The following is a 21,382-nucleotide window of genomic DNA, read 5'->3' on the forward strand; positions in this document are numbered from 1 at the left end:
CAGCGTAAGGTATTAGACCTGTGACTGCTAATAAAAGACATAAGACCGGAACCAAATTGGTTCGGAAAATGGCTATTGTTTTGTTGGCCCTAAAAACAAAATCGATAATGGTTGTTTTCATCCACTTCTCTCTACCTTTCTTTCTTGAAATCTTTCTTATTTTTCTTCATTAGTGTTTTTCCTTTCTCCTATCTATCTATTGTTTTTAATGTAAGTCGCACTTTACTTCGAGTGCGGTGGTTGATTGTGCTCCTGTCCTCACTTGCTCTAAGTGTCCTTAAAGCTTGGAGACGCTCTATACAACCATAATTAAGCTTGTTATATTCATATAGTTTTGCGCTCATTAGGCGTGCTGCCTAAAGGAGCCTAAACGCCATTGACTAAAATTTGGCTTTATTTAGAAAGAATAACAGACAAAACTAATACGCATGAGTAGCACAATGGATAAGACCAATGGCTGTAAGAGTTGGGCATTGTTTCGCGCTCTAGCTGTTGCCAAAATTGTCTCCTATTGTTTGCGCAAAATTAGTTATTTTTGCTTTTTCGTCCTCTACTGTGTTTTTGGTTCTTTCTGTCATCCAATCTCTTTACTCCTCTTATATGTTCCTTTGTTATAATTGTTCTATTGTTATATCTGTTATATTGTTGTAATTGTTCTATATATTAACTACAATTTAAGTGCGATCGAACTATGTATAAATTCCAAACCTTCTCGTGATTTTGACGCTCCATAAACATTTAGCCTGGCTTAGTACATGCGTTTTGAGACGCACTGTGCAACAATGTAAAGGTTCGTCATCTGTAAATTCATAGTGCTCCATAAATACAACAAAACCAAAATTGTCGCTGAACAAAAAGTTACTGCTAAATAGAATAATGCACTCAAAAATACGCGTCGATAGCGTAAGTGGTAGAGCTGTGGCTGTTAAACGAAGGCATGATTTCGAGCTTGAGCTGGTATGAAACAAAAAACCTAAGTTCTTTTAATCCTGTCAGGATATGATTTTGTTATACTTTTGCGGGCCTGCTAGTAATTATATTGCATGTCACGCTTTCGAGTGACTTTCAGGCTTTCCCAAAAACAGAAAAAAGTTGAAGCTATGTGGAATTAATGCTTTTATCCCTCCTAGATCTCCTCTCAATAAGGGTCTACATGGTAGAAATCAAAACATTTTTTTTAAATAAAATTTGTTTCTTCACAACCTGTATTTCCTACCACTATATCACTCATGTTATTTATTAATATCTTGAGTTACCTCTTTTCCACCCATCTTGAGAACATAAGTATCGATGTAAAAGTGCAATTTTTACAATTTCGGTTTTTTAAAAGGATCTTTTCCGTTTGTACCCCCAGTACGTTATGCGCCCCTTAGTTACAGAGCAGGTGCCATTACATAGTAAAGCAGTATCTAAAAATATGGCACGTGCGTCGGGGGGGGGGGGGGTGGTGCAAATAAAATGTACCCACTAAGCTGGGGCGCACAAAAATGGAATTCTATAAAAAAAATAATTTTGCTCTATTGCGGTACTTTGTTTTATCAAAAGACAAAATCATCAACTCGTTTTGCAAACTCTTACATCAGGGGTTTAACTTTTTTACGAACAGCTTTTGTTTGTAACCAGAGCAGATTTTAAGAAGAAGGAGGAAAGACAGTAATCAATGAGTGTAATTTCTCAATTTTACGTCTGCTTTTTTCCCATTTTGAAGGGTGGAAAAGACCTTCACATCATTATCCCTTATTCTTGGCCGTAGATTGAGTGAGAAATCTTGATTAATGAGGTCGTCGTTCTCACTAAAATAACCGGATAATTGCCACAGACACTTTGAATCCATTCTTGAAATTTTTTTGTCACTGTTTTATCTCAATTAGTGTAGATTTCCGTACATCGCATTCCTCGTTTGTTGTTAATTTTCAATTTTAATTCATTAATCCCCGCGTTTGATCCAATTACATTTGTAAGTTACTGAAATTAGAGTATTGCTGACTTATAAATGCCATTGCTTCTTATTTTGCCGTAAATGGATTTTGGGTTTTTCCCATTATAGCCCCCCCCCCAGCTTAGTGGTCAGATAACCTATAGCCCCCCTCCCAAATCATGGTAAATATACCATAATGGGGGGCTATAATTTCATGGGGGGCTATAATGGGAAAACCCTGGGCTTTTAATTTTTTAATTTCGACAAAACCGGCTTTGGGACACCTTATATAAGATATGCTTCCATTTGTACAGAATATTGGAGCCAGAGGGATTGAACACTGACACTAACGAAGTCTGTTGGGCATTAAACACGTATGGAAATGAATGGGGCAACTGTGGATCAATCGCCAGAAATGACCTCACTGCGTGTTCTTCTGCCAATCAAAGGTTATTTCTACTTTAATTTTTTAATCTGTTTTTCAACTCCATTCCATTTTTATGCAATCGCTAAACGATAAAAGAGCTCTATTAAATCTGTATCATCACTGCGGTCATATTCTGATCATGTCAATTTTATAAGTTGAAAGTTCAGAGTTATAATATCGGACGTCTGAAAACGCTTTGGGCAGTTTTCCAGCTGAAATCATAACGTGCACAGAATATGAAAACAGAATACTTGTCCTTTTTGGATCCATGAATTCATCTGAGCTCAGTTCTACACAATCGATATGCTTGAAAAAAGTGAGACACAGTTGAAAAATTTTAAAGTCGTCAGAAAAATTTCAAGTTTGAGGATAAATACCCAAATGTTTTCTGGAAATACACCTCATTGTTAAGTAAGGAATTATTATTCTCGAAAAAATTTTGCGTAGTTTTTCTGTCTTAGTGGTAATGAGATTAATGAAAAACTGCTTCAACATCTTCATCAAGGATACCTCCTTTTCATATGAGTTTCTTAGTCAATTTGGCAAAAAACATTTACCATATTGTTTTATAAACCATACACTGACAGCTTGATGGAGGCATTGTAAGCAATTGTTTCTACACTTTTTCAAAATGGGGGAATACATATGAAAGGTTGACTATTTCTTCACTCAAATTTTCACTCTTTGTCAAGGCATGATGGGAAAAAAACATCATTTTGTAGCTCCTGGAATCAAGTTTTGATTGATAAAAAAAATAAATTAAAAAGGTAACACTAAAATTTTGAAAGAAAAAAATGAAAAGGAAAAAAATGGTCGGGGTGAGGGGGATCGTGCGGAAGTTAAAGCTAAACAGCGAAATTTATAAATTTAGCGATCTTTAACGTGTGGAAGTTAAAGCTAAACAGCGAAATTTATAAATTTAGCAAGTTTTAACGATCGCGGGTAATTCATTAAGGTTTCAAGCCTAAGAAATCAAGATTTAAATTAATTGACCCCCAGTTTTTTTGCGAAAAATTAAATATTTTGTTTTTTTTGCTCTTAAGAAATTATTTCGTCATGGAAAATTTTATTTTTAGAATTTAGAGCTCTCAAAATAGCAAAAATCATTTTTCAAATTGTAAAACCAAAAACAAAAAATGTTTTCTTTTCTAAAATCTAGAGTTGAAATTTTCCTAACCTATGTCTTTATAAATAACCATTTAACTTGTTTCAATTACGCGCAGACGTCGAAAATGAACGACAAATCAATAAAAAGTTAGTGGCCAAAGACGTTGATATTATTGTGCTCTTTATATTGTCAGAGATGTTCCCTCAAACTAGTATCAGCTAATACAATGAAATGCAAAAGAATTTAGGAGTGAGAGGGTTCATGGATCACCAACCTAAATAAATAATACAGATGTTTTAAAATCTGTTCAAAAGTAGAAGACAATAAAATCATTTTTTGGCTTCTCTGTATTTCTAAATCCACGCTGGAACTGCTCCTTTCTGTTCTCTAACCATCGCTCAACTGAAAAGCATTTTATATTTGGAAATGGCTCAAAAGCGAAAGTTTCTTGAAAAGTGAAATATTCTTTTTTATTTAATTTTCAGTTCAATGAAAAATTCATAAATTTTTTTTTAAAAAAACGTCAATATTTTTTTTATAAAAACAGTTTTCTGACAGAGGCCACACCTTGTTTTTGAAAAACTAAACGAATATCTAAATGAACAGTGACAAAACTTGAATAAAGCCAATTATGAAACAAATTAGGAAATTTTTTGGTCCGCTTTTGTTTGTTTTTTGATTTTGAGTGTGTGTCCGTGCGTGCGTGCGTGAATGCGTGTGTGCGTGTTTGTGTGTTTGCGTCTGTGTATGAAAAAACACGTCAGATGGTTAAATTGAAACGTTACAAACAATTTTATCCAATTTATTTCAGCTGCTTTTGAATGCTCATAGTTTTATCTAACAGAATTCAAAGTTGTTTTCTCATTCTGGAATACTCTGTGCTACGACGTGTCTGAACTTTAATTTCACTTTGAACTAAGAAGTGAAATAAAAACTCTGACGAATAAGTTCAAAATGCGGAGCAAACAGTTTATCGCGAACACATCCATTCCTTTTTTAATAGTAGTTTTTTGTTGCTTTTGGTTGCTTTTTATTTTTAATGCAAACCTTTTGCCAAAAATTGGTTTTCGGTTTTGTAATTTTTGAGAAAAAATTGCTGCCATAGATTTCATCTTTTTTAAACAAAACGTTTCTGATTATTTAAACCAAAACGTCTCAAAATTTGACATAATTATTAAACTTATTAAATGTAAGAAATGAACGATTGGGAACAAGTTCATTCTTTCCTTCAATTGCTAATTTTCTTAAACTCATTTTTATTACCATTTTTACAATTTTTCCCAAGATACGTTGTCCTCAAGTATTTGTCCAAAAACTTTTCTTGAGATCAATGGAGATTTACATATGTAGCATCACAGAAAAACACACGATGTCTAAAAATTATCCCTAAAGATTTATCTATAAAAGTTATCTTCAGTTTCTAAAGTTTTTAAAGTTCCATATGAATAAATATAATTACGTTGGATTTTTCTCTGAGAAACCAATTTAAAATATATAAGACCATTACAAAAAGTAACATGATTGTTGACTTAATAGGTAAATCGTTTAATGCATCACTTAATACGTTAAGTTTTTTCCCTTTTCATCAACTTTAAGATAGCCCAATCATTTTGTTCAGAAAGTTTTATTTGAGGTCATTGGAGAATTACATATGTAGTATCACTGAAAGACAGTTGATGTTCAAAAGTTATCCGGGAAAAATTTTAAGATTATTCTTTTATGAAAAATTTTTGAGCAATTTTCGGCCGTGTTTGGGATATTTTTAGTCAAATTTTTCAAAAAACAAAATTTATTTTCTGTATGATTTGAGATAACTTACGGCTCCTTTGAACGCATGCTTGTTCAACAATAATGTTACTTTTCTCACAGCAATTTTCAACTCGTTTGAGTTAAAGAGAAACAAAAAGCAGCTATTAGTTGGTGATCTTATAAATTTATATTGATTTTTTAGGGAAAAATCCAATGTAATTATATTAACTCATATCAAACTTTAAAAACTAAAAAAAATTAGTTGTTTAGACACAGTTTTGTACACAGGCAAAATTAGCTGCACACCAGTCAAAGTTTGTGTGGTTTTAATTATGCACTTCTTTTCAAAACCATAAAAAAGTAATAGATGAAAAGCATTTAATAAATAATCTGCGTTTGGTGAATTTTTGTCTAGCGATTGAACTTTTTCCAATTCTCCAAAAAAATTTTAATATAAGCGTTATCTACTCTGTTGGTATTTTTGCGCTCCTCAGTTTTTTAATATGACAAATCTGATCTTCGGGGACGGAGTCGTTTTTGATATTCCTTTCAAATAATATGAAGACATTTTGATAAAAATCGGTCATTATAATCAGATGCAGTCAATGAAGCATATTAATAGATATTAAGCACAGAAAACCGTTCCTATTATAAAAGTGGGGGGTCAAGAAGCACAAATAACACAAGTAAAACTAATAAATTTGATCACAACTAAGAAAAATAATTTGCAGTCCAACGCGTTCAATGTATAAATGTTTTTTCTAAAAACATTACATATTTTGATAGCAGGTAGTTTATACTTTCTCAAGACTCTTACTTCAATCAGCTGCCTAAGATCCACCTCCAAACAGGTTTTATTGTTTATTAGCCGCACAGCAAGAGCTGGGGCTATTATTGGCCTTCTCTTGTTTTTTTTTTACAATTCAAAGAGTTTGAATTGTATTGGGGCGCTGTCTTTTTTAAAGATCTGTTCACACATTTTCATGATACTTGAAGTCAAATTGGAGTAGTGATTTTGAACACGCCGAAACAGGAAGTGGACCACAAAAGCAAGTGGTTTTGCGGTATGAAAGTTTTTCGCTCTAATTTTAAAGTAGAGTGAGAAAACGGTGTTTGAACAAAAATTCGCTTTCTCGACAGTGGTTTTTTTGTTGTTCACATGCGGCAATTTCACTTTAAATTTTGACTGTTTTTTTTTCGATTTTTCGGATAGGATTTTTTCTAAATGGGTTTCCTTATCCATTCATAGTTCATTTTAGGCCTAGTTTTTTGTTTTAACGAAATGTCCATTTCTCGCTAGTGGTTTTTTGTTCACATGCGGCCTTTTGACATTGATTTTCTGTTTTTTTAATCTTTTTGATCTGATTTTTTTAGAAATGGTTTTCCCAATTCACTCTTAGTCCGTCCTAGGTTAAATTTTTGTTTAGTCAATGAAAATTCTTTGAATTGTACGTCAGGACTTGTCCTATGTTTTTTACAACTCAAAAAATTTGAATTGCGTTGGGGCGCTGTCTTTTTTTAAAGATCTGTTCGAAAATTTTCATGATTTTTGAAGACAAATTGGAGTACTGATTTTGGTCACGCCGAAACAGGAAGTGGAGCGAAAAAGCGAGTGGTTTTACGGCATGAAATTGTTTTGCTCTAATTTTAAAGTAGAGCGAGGAAACGGTGTTTGAACAAAAATTCGCTTTCTTGCTGGTGGTTTTTTTGTTCACATGCGGCAAATTTATTTTGATCTTTACTGTTTTTTCGATTTGATTTTCCCAATACATTCATGGTCCGTTCTAGTTCTAGTTTTGTGTATAGTCAAAGAAAATTCTTTCAATTGTGCTTCAGGACTTGTCCTGCTATGTTTTTTATTTCGTCATCGCGATATTTGTTACGACCATATGACTTTTTTTGTTCATTTGCGTGATTAAATTTTTGGTCACACTTGACTTACCTCACTCTCGAAAATGACTTCCTCACTTTGAAATTGACTTTTATTTACTTTAATTCAAAGAGATGAAGCCAAATGGGTGTGTCACTCTAAATGAAGTTTATTTGAGAGCAGCTAATAGAGGAAGAAAAAACTTATACAGATTTTTATTCAAAATGTAACATATCAGCCTCCAATGAAAAGACGATTTTTTTTGGTCTGTTTTTCTGACTGTTTTTTCGAGACTGCAGATCTACGAAGCTGTTGCGGCTATTTTCTGGCAATCTGCCAGCTATGTTTTGCATATTGTGTTGTATGATTTCAACAGCAGTAGTGCTCAGACATAGAATCCTTTCTCATTAACTTTGATTTTGTCTTCGTTTTCCCCTCAGCTCTACGGTCATTCTTTGTTTTTAATCAACCTTGCTTAAATCAGCCATCAGGCAATTGGATATGTGGATTCTTCTTTTTTTCTATCGAAATTTAAGACTTGTTCCAAAAGATTCTTTTTTGTCAATCACATTTCTGTCTGTCTTAATCAATTCTGACATCTTTAAATTAATTGTTTCTCAAACAATTTGGATTCTCTAGGTTCATTTGATACACTCATTAAGCTCAGTTTGCATTTTGAAAACAACTTTTGAGTAAAATTCGTTTTCTGGTTGTAATTTTTAGCCATGTAATTGGATTAATGAAGAAAATTAGATAATGAAGAAAATTGGACTAATTCCGTCAGTGTGCAGTATTGACACTTGTGGAACAAAATTTTATCTCGTTAAATGTGATCTACTCTTTAAGATTCACTCCCGTACCGAACTCCAAGTACAAATCAGTACTGGGCACGTCTAAATGCAATTCTTTATCAGTACTGATTCATATGCTGATTGCCAGACGTGCGTTCATACTGATTGTACATTTCCAAGAACTGCGCCAATTCTGACTTTTTACTTGGCAGACAGTGGCCAATTCTGATTTTACAATGGCCAGCTTTGCGCCAATTCTGATTTTCACTCGACAGACTGGGGCTAATACTTTTTTTCTATTTCGCGGAGTGGGGCCAATTCTGATTACTTTTTACTTGCCATGCTGGCTCAAATTCTGATTGTTTACTCAAAAACTCCTGGAGTACATCAACAATAGTAGGAGAAAAATCCATCAGCTTAGTCTAAAATTTCAATCAAAATCTGGGTCCATCAACACTCAAATGAGCGCAAGAGACCAAAAAAGTACAAATACACCGAAAATTGTTTTTACAAAATGAAAGCCAGTAGCATAGGAGCATATATGGTAATGTAAAGGCATTAGAGTTATTTTTGTTCGCTTTTGACATTAAACATGATAGTGCTAGTTTTAATGAAAATTTTGACTATGATTCAAGGTTTTGTGGTCAAAACGAAGGTAGATCAAAGAAAGCGGGAACGCACCAAAGAAACATAAGAGCATGGTATTTGAAAAAAAGACACCGGAGATGATTATCCTTCGTTTTTGACCCCCAACCTGATAGTGTTAATTTGAAGACCGAACTGATTTTGATTTAAGGTACCAATTATAAAAGAAGTATTCGTGCGCAAAGACTTAATCCAATCGTTTTTCACAAAACAAAGAGCAAAGATTGATGCCCCCGTTTTTATGATTTATCAAATATACCTCATAAAATTGGTTATAAACTACGAATTATTTTTATTTGATTGTAATGCGATTGGTTATAAAGCATTTTTCCTAACAGGCAATGCTGGCTCAAGGAGTAGTTAGAATCGAAACTTTAGCATAATTTGGGAGTTTTTGGTTTCTCTTTTCGCTGATTTCGGTCATATTGGTGTTCTGAAATAAAGTTTGGTCGCTTACGACTTGATTTTGCATTACAGGTCCTTGGGCAAGCGACGGTATACTGTGTTCCCCTTTTAACAATTTTATCCTCTGCTAGATGAGTTCGACATTGAATATATCTAAAAATTACAAAAATTCTATGTTTATGGCTATTTCTGGGCTTTTTTCGTCTAAAAATGGCTGAAAACTGGCGGCGAGCAAGTTATTCTGACTCTTTCTGACCCCCCATGTGACTCTTTCTCGGTGCTAGTTGACCATTTTTTATTACTCTGGGTTATTTTACAAGCATCTCGGAAAAATGTCATATAATTAATTCCGAAATTGTGACACGTTAAAAAATTTTTTGAATACAAATTTTTCACTCGAACTATTTTGAAAAGTTAATTTTGAATTCTGAATCAACATGCCAAGCGCCATTCAAGTCTGATACGACTAATACAATTGATATGGTAATGGTTAGGTACTGATTTTTTTTTAGAAAGACTCGCATTTATACGTGCAACTCACAAGTGCTGATTCCGTTTTTTTTGGTGACTGGGTCTCTAATCCTAGACATAATAAATACAGCATAATCGTTTTTACTCAACTTTCTTTCTTGTATGATAATCGTTTTTACTCAACTCTATTTCTTGTACGACAATGAATTGCATGTGCAAAGTTTCAAATATCAAGGACAGTTAATTTTTAGTTTCATGAAGGTCAATTGAAATAATCCCCAGAAGTTCAAAATTTCGTAGAAAAACATCAATGAACAAGAATTTGAAACAACTACTTTATGTTGGTATCATAGCAACACTTTTCTGTCAGCCGTTTTTGTTATCCCTTTTCGTTCTTTGTCAAAATTGAGGGGCACTTTTTGGTTCCTCTGGGAGTTCCGATATTTTTCCTCTTATTTTGCTCTAATTATGAGGCAAGAAAACGGTTCCTTTTTAGCAGCAGCTGGCTAAGACCAAATTTTTGTCTTAATGCAAACTTTTCTGCACTTTAAATTCAGATGCGGTGATATCAAGCTTTTTACGTACAAAATCGTAACGGGCCGCCTCGTTTTTTTTACGTACAAAATCGTAACGGGCCGCCTCGTATACAAAATTTTCATTTTTTCCCAAGAAAAATACTTGAATTTTTTTTTCAAAAAAATTTGAATTACCAGGTGTGGCAAATTACAATGTGAGACAGACATGAGAGGATCTGCTGTCAGAAGAGACAACACTGGTGTCTACTACGTCAATGTCAGTTCTCTTGGACTCATTTGCAACAGCATCAACTTCCACTTCGTATCAACCGATACCTGGAATGACTTGGCCTATGTCCATGATGGCACATGGTGTGATGACGATAGCTTTTGCCACAACAAGGAATGTGTTCACATATCTCAGATTCCAGGACTCACGAATTGTCCAGAGTAAGAATATGGGAATACGTTAATCAAATACAACCCAGGTTTAGACTCCGACTTATGAAAAGACACTATAATTCTATTGGGAAAGGGGGTTATTGACTATAATTATATGGACTGGCACCTATTTAAAGTTGAGGTACAGTCTTTTCATATAGACTATTTGAGTCAAGCATGATGTTTTCATACCCATCTTGGTCCGAGCATGGTTTTCTATTAAGTTGAAGTTTAAACCTGGCAAAAGTTGATTATTAATCAGCTCCTCTCATGAGATTAATATAAAATGCAATTAATTCCCTATAGATTGACATCATTGAAACGGATTTTTATTTCAATGTTCCGCAACGTCAATTTTTATTAACTGTTCATTCGTATCATTAAAAAGCCCATCCAGCGTAGAATACAGAATTAAAGGAACTTTATTGAATTCCATTACCTCGAGTTATTGAGGTTTACAGTTTTATTAACATTGGATTGATTTCAGTTGTCTTTGTTCACATTTTCCGTATTTTTCCCCAATCTTTTTTGTCAATTTTGCTAAGAAATATGATAAAATTGTTAACAATATTGTCAATGGTTTTCATTTTAAAGACAACGGAGTGTTGCTGAACTGTTTGATCTGAATTTCATAGCCAAAACTCAGCCTTTTTTTCGATAAAAAGGCACCAAATATTTTTCTATAGCACAATTCATTTTAAACTTCTAAAAATAAAAACGTAAAAAAACTGACACAATCTTCTCAACTCTAAAGACGGCTGGTTTTTTTGTCTTCGTTTTCTATTAGAGTGTACCGAAATTTAAAATTAGCCGTTGTTTACTAATTTCACACGATGCTTTTCCAAAGTTTTTCATTTATTTTTTAATATATCGTTTTCCAGAAATTAACAAACTCCGCTAACGTTTGGAACAATAATTCTTTTAAAAAGCAAGAAAGAATATCAAGGCAAATTTTATTCTAACCGTGGGATTAAAAAAATTCTTTCGAAATATTCAGAGTGCGGATTTTAATTTTTTTGCTTGTTTTGTTTCTTTTATGTTAATTACTTGAAAGTTAGACCTGAGTGGTTAAAAATTAAAGCTCAATTATCAAGAGATCCCGTTTTTGTGCAAATCATGTCCGCTGAGCATATAGTATCTAAAAAGTTAAAAGCTTGTAGTATGCAGCGTTTGCATACATGTTTCCGTACACTTTTTGCGTGCGCATTAAATGTTTTTTTGTTATTTTGAAGTTTCTCAACTGAGACTCAGAAAACGAAAGGTTCAATAGGCGTCCTAAAATTCTGTAAGATATTCCATTCGTTGCATTTATTTGAAAGCTTACTGTTTTCATGGTTTTTAAATTATTACTTTGAGAAAGAGAGTTAATTTTTGAGGTTTCGCTACATTTTCGACTGTTGTCTCTCAAATTGTGCCTTAGTTTCAGATAGGAGGTATTATTTTACTTCCATTAAATTGAAACTTAGATGTCACTGCTTTTGTATGTTTAAAGAAACGTTTTTTGTCTTTGAGTTTTCATTTCTCTTTTTTTTGATATTCGCTCTTTTTCAGATTACTTTATTGTCTTGTCAACTTATTATATTGATGATATGTCGCATATCACAATATTGGCGTCTAAATTAGAACACATCTAATGTTCTTGGTGAAAAGATTACGGATTCAAGTAATTCGACAGAGTTTTCTTGCAGAATTTAATTGAAATTTTTGTTTTGGCCTATATTTGTCTCTTTTGTAGCTGTAGGATATATTCTGGGTAGTTACAGGTCTCAATGGCTTCCAATGGAGGTAAAGTTGAACGTTTTTAAGAGTTGAATCCGCAATAAAGGGATAATTGGCCTTTTTAGCGGCCCCTTTATTAGCATAATTGAGCCTATATTAATTCGCTTTTTAATTGGCCCTCTACAGTAAAAAATTTTAAATCAAACTTAAGACACCCGAACTCTGAACATGAAAACAATTTCCGTCGTAACTGACGTTGCTTTCGATTGGAATAATTTTATGTATCTGAAGAGTATGGCCTTTTAGTATTCTTTTGACTTTGTTTTGAGATTTCTTTTATCTCAAGAGCAAGTTTATGAGACGTCAAAATTTCTTTTTAGCTGTAGAGAGCGGTGGCCTGCTAATAACAAGATTAGTTGTTCTGTTCTAAACTTTTTTGTCATCAGAACATTTCCCCCAAGAGATAGTTATTTGTGCTAAATGTAGTTCCTGGAATAAGTTCACTTCTTAACCGCAAAACATATATTTGAATGATTAGCAATTCTATTGGTAAAATTCCAGATTTCACTAAAAGATCTGTTACCCTTTCAAATTTTTTCTCTAATAGCGTACTTTGATTCCCCATTTTACCTCTGTTGGCTTGTCCGTTGTATTGATGAATTGTGAATGTTGTATTGAAGATTATGGAAAATTGATGCACTAAGAACACAATCAAGTGAAAAGTGTGGATGCTTATCGAGCCTCCTTGATCAATGCAATTTCCATTTTTTTGTTTTATTCGAATAGATTTTGCTGAAGCGTCTAAACAAAGGGGTGAAATCAATGTTTCCTATTTTTACATTTGCCCCAGGCAGTGCCAGATCATAAAAAATACCATTCCTCCCGCTATCTAGTATTTAATCTGATGCAAAATTTATTTTCAGTTTTTATCTAATTATCGTGAAATTTTAAGCTTTTTTACAGTATGAATTATTGATTTTGTATGAACGAGTCAATAGATGATGCCGTCATGCCATTTATCATCAAACTTTTGTTGCCTTATATATTTCTTCGGTATCAATGATCTACTGTGAAAAGCATATATTATATGATCGCAGTTGGTAATCTTATCCCTTTTCTGAAATTTGTACCTCCACTTGAATGCAATTTTTGTGTTCAACGCGATCCGGCAAGTATTGTCCCCAAAAGACTTTCTATTCACTTTAAAACAAATAAGCTTTGAATATAATAATTTCTGTTTGATGCATGGATGGCAATATATTGAGATTTTGCGTAAAAACATCTACATGTTCCTTGTTCTGATGTAGCTGTTTTCTGAAGGAGACAGTTTTTTTTGTAAGATGTGATAACCGTTTTAATCCTTAGACGGCCTTGAATGAATATCTCGAATGAACGCAAAAAATATTGCTGAAGGACAATTATGCTTTTTAAACCTTTGCACCACTCTTCCAAGATGACTGTCTCCTTCTGAAGTAATGCTTTCGGACCCAAAATCTTACACTGAAACCCTAACTGGCAAAAATTCTGCACGATCTTGCAAATCTTACCGTCATAACTTGACTACGAAGGCAGTTTTTGACCTGATGATGGTTTGTATGCCCCTATAAGATGTATAGGATTGTCCATTAGCATTCTTTTATAGCATCATGAAAAGGTAAAATTGTGAACTGTTGGTCATCAAATTTTATCAGGAGTACGGATAGGGAACAGTTGCGGTTTCTGATTTCCTAATTTTGTTCAACTCTTTTTAGCAACTGTTTTGGTCGCGGTGACTGCAACTTCGCAACGGGCCAATGCGAATGTGATCAGGGTTACGGTGGAACAAATTGTGAGTACACTACAACAAGCGCACCCACAACATCTTTGACGGTTGCTGCCTCGATGTCAACAACAGGGGAACCGACAACCGAATCAAGTTCTGAAGCAATAATCGAATCGAGCACAAATGCAGGTGCTGAAGAAACAACGACTACCGGATCAATCGAAAAAAGCGAGGCATCATCTAAATGCTCAAACTTTGCGCCTGTTCTGTTCGCGATCATAATCAAATACTTTTCTAGCTAGTTATCACCCCATCATCAAAGTAAACAGCACAATAAAACATGATTTCCTTGTTTATTTTTACACGAACGCATTTGTATCAAGACCAATCGAAATCTTAAGTCTGAAATTATATCACTGCAAGATTCAGTAGCAGAGACCTAAAAATGAACCGCGGCATGGGGTAAAGCGCGACAGAGTCTGGCTTCAAGTCTACGGTCTGCAAAGTTTGATCAGGGTAGCATCCAGACTCTGCACGGTCTGATCGAGGCCCTACTTGCGGTCTGGATGCAAAGTATGCAAAGTCTGATCAGAGCAGTCTAGAGTTTGGAGTTGTGACACGGACAATCTGAACAGAAGTCTTTCCAGAGCCTGTACGGTCTGCTCAGAACTGTTCCAGAGTCCAGATGCTTAACTCAAGTAGGTTCAGCACCCCATTCGCGGCCCATATGTGTCTGATCAGAGACGATTTCAGTCTAGGCGGTCAATTCCTGCCCAAGCGCGACCAAAGTTTATCTGATCAGGGCTGGCTTGGGTCGCGCACCTCAACCTTTGTTCATAAGATCAAAAAGCAAAGTGCAAATATTATTGTTGTTAACATTTACAAATATTGTGCTTTATGACTATACTACTTATTTTGCCACTAGTGTCACAAAACTAGGTATACAGTAAAAACAGTTTTATCGCCAAAGTTCTTCAAGGTTAAATACATTCTGTTTAGTTCAACGTTCTTCATTTTTTTATTAGATTCAAAATGTGATATTCATTGGAGGTAAAGAATTGAAAGTTCCGATGTTGCGACCTCCTTGCTGTGAAAATAGAATTCAGTTTTTTAGTTATGCAATAACGAGAGCAATGATTATGGAAGTGATCAGGCAAGGCATGTTAAGTCGATGTAGGGCTGCAATGCCCTTATTGTCATAGCTGATGACAACGGGATTGACAGAGACCGTTGTTGTAGAACCCTGTGTTGCCGTAGTTGCAGTTCCTTGCGTGGCTGTTGCAAGTCCTTGCGCAACTGTTGCACGTCCTTGCGCAGCTGTTGCAGGTACTTGAGCAGTTGTTGCAGGTCCTTGCGCAACTGTTGCAAGTCGTTGTGCAGCTGTTACAAGTCCTTGCGCAGTTGTTGCAGGTCCTTGTGGAAGTGTTGCACGTCCTTGCGCAGCTGTTGCAGGTCCTGGCGCCGTTGTTTCACGTCCTTGTGCAATTGTTGCAGGTCCTTGCGCAGCTGTTGCAGGTTCTTGTGCAGCTGTTGCAGGTCCTTGCACAGCTGTTGCAGGTTCTTGTGCAGCTGTTGCACGTCCATGCCCAGCTGTTGCAGGTCCTGGCTCAGTTGTTACAAGTCCTTGCGCAGCTGTTGCAGGTCCTGGCGCCGTTGTTTCACGTCCTTGTGCAATTGTTGCAGGTCCTTGCACAGCTGTTTCAGGTTCTTGTGCAGCTGTTACAAGTCTTTGCGCAGTTGTTGCAGATCCCTGCGCAACTGTTACACGTCCTAGCGCAGCTGTTGCAGGTCCTGGATCAGTTGTTTCACGTCCTTGTGCAATTGTTGCAGGTCCCTGCGCTGGTGTTACCGGCTCTTGTGCGGTTAATGCAGGCCCCGACGCAGTTGTTGCAGGTTCTTGTCCTTGTGCAGTTGTTACAGGGCCTTGAAGTTGTGCAGTAGTTGCAGGTCCCAGCGCAGTTGTTGTTGGAACAAGAGTTGTTATTTCGGGCTGAACCGTGGTATAAATTGGTTGACAGCTCAACCCCGAGTAGCCTGGATTGCATTCACACTGTTTTGTGGATGTGTTGCAGTTGCCATTTCCAGAACAGTCACTACAATGAAAAGGGGTCCCTATTGAATACACAGCTAAGATGCATTTGCGAAAAAAAGTTTCTACTTGTTTTTTGTCCAGCTGGTTAAGTTTTTGAAACTGTCAAGAAAAATTCTCTTGAGTTTAATATGTCTGCATTTGTTGCTTACCGATAAACTGCTTGCCGATAAATTGCTTACCAAAAAATTAGCGCGTAAGATTTAGAGAGATCTAGAACAAAATAGTTGTTCGTAATGTTGAGAGAGAAGTTTATAAAAGCGACGATTTTCAAAAAAGATGGTATATCAAAAATAGATTCAAACTTTCCGTTTTCAACAGCACAGTGATTCTTTTTCAATCAATATAACTTAAAATTAGGCTGAAATCAGTCATATGTCTCCGAAGACAAGTTGCTCCAGAGTTAAGTCAAGGTTTTCCAACAGACTACCTGTCCGCTTTTACATTTCTAGGGCATAAAACCAATTATCATTTTGCAGCATCCCCCTATGTTATTTCTAAGTCAGTGCTCCCGATATTTCTACAAAGGTGGTTTAATTGTATATAGAAGAAGTGATGATGTTACTGCTACAATTTCAACAGGATGGTAAGGATATAATCAGATCTAACTCAAAAATAATCCGGAAAAACAAGGAGGCTCGGTAATGTGCGTTCGCACATAAGGTTCCGACCACACTTATCCAAATTTTTGGCCTAATTGTCTAACAAAGAAGGAAGAGATAGAAAACTTTCAAAAATCCAAATTTTGTTAAAAAATTATTGGTGTTTCAACAAAACAAATAGCTTCCAGCTCAAATCACTTAGCAAAGTTAAAAGGCTAAAAGGTTAAAAGTTAAAAGGTCTAGAAGACAGATAAACAACAAAAAAAACAAAACAAAAACAGACATGTTTTACATCCAAAACTCGATGGCTATATTTTGTTTTAAAAAAAATCTTAACAAGAAAGTCAAAATAGCGTCAAACAAAATCTAAAACAAAGAAATTAATTTGTAACTCCGTAATTGTATCTTCCTTCGAGACCAATTATATGATACAGGACCTGTAATTGATCAGATTAGGCAACAACTACTCAACTAAAAAAAGGCAACTAAAAAAAGTCATTTTTTAACTTTGCAAAAAAAGTCTTTAAAAAACTAACTGGAAAAAAATTTTTGTGAGGTTAAGCATTTGTTTAGATTTTCTTATAAAAATTCCTTTTCTTGCTTATCAAAAACATTTAGCTATTTTAATAAGCTTTTGAACATACTATGGAGCAATCCAATCCATTGCGGATAGAATTGTTACGTTTTTCTTCATTTCGAATTGTTTTATTCGTCTATTTTTTTGAAGATTCAAGTATCTCTGAAAAATTCCAAAACATGATTTACTTATTTTGCTATGAAACTTGATTATGGGTGTAAATGCTGAATTATAGCTTTTCCTTTCATTGTGCTTAAACGCAATTTGTAAGATGATTTTTCCAATCAAAAGTTTTTTTATCAAATGTTGTAAAACCAGAATTAATGTTCTTGCTTAAATGTGTAACTTGAGGAATACGCCATGTGCTGCCAAACGAATTGTAAACTAAAGATAACATGAGGGTTCCAGAAAATAACGATTGATACCCTTTCCACGTGCGGGCCAGCCGAACCATAAGCCTTATCATTATTGTGCTCCAGGGAACTTAGTGAAAGAGCCCAAGACAAATTTCTCAATTGTTTTTGTCCGAAATTGCAATACGAGAGATGACATGAGTAGGATCAATCCACGAGTGAGATGAAAAAAAAACTGAGTTGAGAAGAAGAATGGATCAAATTGAGACGCAGCAACATCAAAAAGGGCTGTAAACTAGAAAAGATTTCGTTCAATCTCAATGAAACAATTTATGGTTGGTTCCTATTACCTTCGGTAAAGCAGTATCTAGCAATCGTCCTTTCAATTTTTGATTTGAGCAAAAGAAAGGATTTTCCAAACATTTTTTTAATCCTATTGTTTTCAATTATTTGAGTCATTTGGTCAGCAATTTGATATTTCGACAAAGCCGCTTTTATTATGTATAGAAGAGGTCATGATGTTACTGCTACAATGTCCTCAGAATTGTAAGGATATAATCAGATCTAACTCAATAATAATCCGGAAAAACAAGGAGGCTCGGTAATATGCGTTTGCACGTAAGGTTCCGACCACGCTCATCCAAATTTTTGGCCTAATTGTCTACCAAAGGAGGAAGAGATAGAAAATTTTCAAAAGTCCAATTTTGGTTAAAAAATAATTAGTGTTTCATCAAAACAAACAGCTTCCAGCTCAAATCACTTAGCAAAGTAAATAACGCCGCAGTAGAGGGCCGATGAGATTTGACATTAATAGGACTAGAAGACAGATAAACAACAATATAAATATAACAAAAACAGACATGTTTTACATCCAAAACTCGATGGCTACATTTTTTTAAATAAAAATCTTAACAAGAAATTCAAAATAGCGTCAAACAAAGTCTAAAACAAACAAATTAATTTGTAATTCCGTAATTGTATCTTCCTTCGAGACCAATTATGTGATACACGACCTGTAAATGATCAGATTAGTCAACAACTACTCAAAAAGAAGAGCATCGTGCAAAGTTAAAAACGTCTTTTTTTAACTTTCCAAAAAAAATCTTTAAAGAACTAACTGGAAAAAAAAAATTTTGTGAGGTTAAGCATATGTTTAGATTTCCTTATAAAATTTCCTTTTCTTGCTTATCAGATACATTTTGCTATTTTAATAAGCTTCTGAACATACCATGGAGCAATCCAATCAATTGCTGATAGATTTGTTACATTTTTCTTCTTTTCGAATTGTTTTATTCGTCTGTTTTTTTGATGATTCAAGTATGTTTGAAAAATTCAAAAACATGATTTAATTATTTCGCTATGAAACTTGATTATGGATGTTATTGCTGAATATTAACTTTTCCTTTCATTGTGCTTTAACAGAGATGAATGGATCCTCAGCAACATCACAGAGGGCTCTAAACTAGATAAAAATCCGTTCAATCTCAATGAAATGATTTATCGTTTATTTCTATTATCTTAGGTCCCTAAGTATTCCATCACCAGACGTAAAGGGGTATCTAACAATTGTCCTTTCAGTTTTTGACTTGATCAAAAGCAAGGATTTCCGAAACATTATGTTAGTCCTATTGTTATCAACTTTTTGAGTCATTTGGTCAACAATTCTAATTTGCATCTAAAAGCGAAGCAGCCAGTCTTGTTAATGAAATTTTCTTTAGAACATTTTCTAAAATTTTAATTGATTAGTAGAGAAGAACGGGTTCGCTGAAATAGAAAAAGTTATCAACAACCAAGGGGATGAAGAGGCTGTCGCCAGCTCGCTCTGGCCAACGGGACACCTCAGTAACCCTCAGCAGTCATCTCTAGTGTTCCGCTAAAGGAACGAGCCTCCAGTACGTCAGCAGTACTGACTTAAAACAGCCCACCAATATGCTCCGGCCGACCGGACATCTCATTAGCCCTCAACAAGCATCCCACTATTCCACCAAAGGAGCAAAATTCCAGTACATTAGCATTTCTAAACTCTAAGAGACCACCAGTGTGCTCCGGTCATCCGGACAATTCAGTAGCCCTCGGCAACCACCCCTTGTAGTGTACCAACGGAACCAGCATCTAGTGCATAAGCAGTAAAAACTTCCAACGGATCGCTAGCGTTATTAGGGCAACCGGAAACCTCGATAGCTCTCATCAATCGCCTCTAATGTTCCACCAACAGAATTACTCTGCAGTACATAATCAGCCCTGAATTCAACAAGCTCGTCAGCTTGCTCCGTCCAGCCTTACACCTCAGTTGTCCTCAGCAATCAGGTAATGCTCTGCCGATAGAACCAGCATCCAGTGCATCAGCGGTACTGATTCTAGCAGCCCGCTAGCGCACTATAGCCAACCGAAAACTTCAGTTGTCCCCAGGCAATTACTATAGTGCTCCACAATTGAACCACCGTCCAATAAATCGGCAGAACTGACATCCAACAGCCCGCCGGCGTGCTCCCGCCAACTGGACACCTCATTATCTCTCAACAATCACCTCTAGTGTACTACCACTCTCCATTACATAATCAGTTTGACTTCCAAAAGCTTGTCAGCGTGCTCCAGCCGGCCGTTCACCTCAGTTGTCCTCAGCAATCACCCCCAGTGTTTCACCATAATTCACTTCTCAAAATTTATGCCTGTCTTTGAAAACCAAAAAGACAAAATAATTCGGATCTAGAAATTATATAGTTTTCGTTGAAACTCCCCAGGAAGCCAAGTGGAACTTTCATTAGTAGTGGATGCATTCAATTGCTCTTATCTATAAAAAACACACAAAATTTTGTTTAGAAAAGATAGCGACTGATTGCAATCCGAATCTTTTTCAGACTGTATGAAAACAATAATTAAATCAAAGCTAGCCATGTCATTGCTGATTGTGAAAAAGAAGCGCGTGTTGCTCGTGAATTAGGTACTGGTTATTGTTATGAATTTTACAGGATGAATAATTTGACAAAAAAGGCAATAAATCAAATATAAATAATGTGCTTTGGATATATAACCACAAACCGGCAGCATTTTAATTCAATAACACTCGAACAGGAAGCACAATTAATTCTAGCACTCTTTGGTGTAAACGAAGGTTCAGTCAACAGTTTTTATTTTTGCTAATAAATCTTAAAAGATATTAAAGTTCACTAAAACTTTTCATTTCGTGCCATTTTTGATAAAAAAATTGGCACAATTTTTACCCAAGAACTGGATCAAACAGATCAACATCGCACATCTAACTTCAGAGGTGTTAACGAAGGTTGAGTCAGCAGTTTTTAATTCTGCTAAGCAAGTTTAAAGCTTATTAAAGTTGACTAAATGTACTTATTTCGATCAATTTTTGATGAAAAAATTTCCAAATTTGTTACCCGGAAAATGGATCAAAGAGGTCCACATCGCTCTTCTAACTTCTGTGGTAAAACGAACGATATAATCCTTATGTAATTTTAGCAAGCTTAGCAGTAAAACTGGCACAAAATGGGTAAAAAAAAAATTTTAATAAAAAGAACGAAATATTCATCAATCTTTAAATATCAGTAACTCCCTGGAAAAACGAATTTCAAAATTATAGTTATAATAACATATTACACGCTTGACGGACTTTTTAACAATACTAATATCAACACCCTACGATAAAAATTTTGGTCAACCAAAATTGTAATTAAATTGAATGCCTGACATTTTAATTTTCAGGGGGTGTTGACCACAGTTGCTCTAGTAAAATAACCCTTTCGAACATAAATTTCCAAGTTCAAATTTATTTTTGTTCTTGTAACAATAATATCGCTTGAAGATTCCTAAACTACTGCTGGAAAAGAACAACTTTGTGATGTTAAGCATTCGTTTAAATTTCTTTTTAAAAATACTTTTATGAAATCAATATTGGTATTTTAGTTCGCTTTTGAAGACACCATTGAGC

The 21,382-nt window shown here is 35.0% G+C and overlaps 2 protein-coding genes across 2 annotated transcripts in view; one reads left to right on the forward strand and one right to left on the reverse strand.

The window, feature by feature from the left end:
• LOC142338404 (zinc metalloproteinase-disintegrin-like batroxstatin-2) overlaps positions 1–14,173 on the forward strand; it is a 32,268-nt gene extending 18,095 nt beyond the window's left edge. The window contains exons 7-9 of the mRNA XM_075388162.1: positions 2,233–2,367; positions 10,098–10,349; positions 13,811–14,173. Of these exons, the coding sequence (XP_075244277.1) occupies positions 2,233–2,367; positions 10,098–10,349; positions 13,811–14,123 (700 nt within the window). The 3' untranslated portion in view covers positions 14,124–14,173. The remainder of the gene's footprint in view (positions 1–2,232; positions 2,368–10,097; positions 10,350–13,810) is intronic.
• A 498-nt stretch (positions 14,174–14,671) lies between these two features.
• LOC142337639 (zinc metalloproteinase-disintegrin-like agkihagin) overlaps positions 14,672–21,382 on the reverse strand; it is a 91,949-nt gene continuing 85,238 nt past the window's right edge. The window contains exon 9 of the mRNA XM_075387023.1: positions 14,672–15,914. Coding sequence (XP_075243138.1) covers positions 14,936–15,914 — 979 coding nt within the window. The 3' untranslated portion in view covers positions 14,672–14,935. The remainder of the gene's footprint in view (positions 15,915–21,382) is intronic.

The sequence above is a fragment of the Convolutriloba macropyga genome, chromosome 4, assembly GCF_964194025.1.
Source record: "Convolutriloba macropyga chromosome 4, txConMacr16.3, whole genome shotgun sequence".
NCBI lineage: Eukaryota > Metazoa > Xenacoelomorpha > Acoela > Convolutidae > Convolutriloba > Convolutriloba macropyga.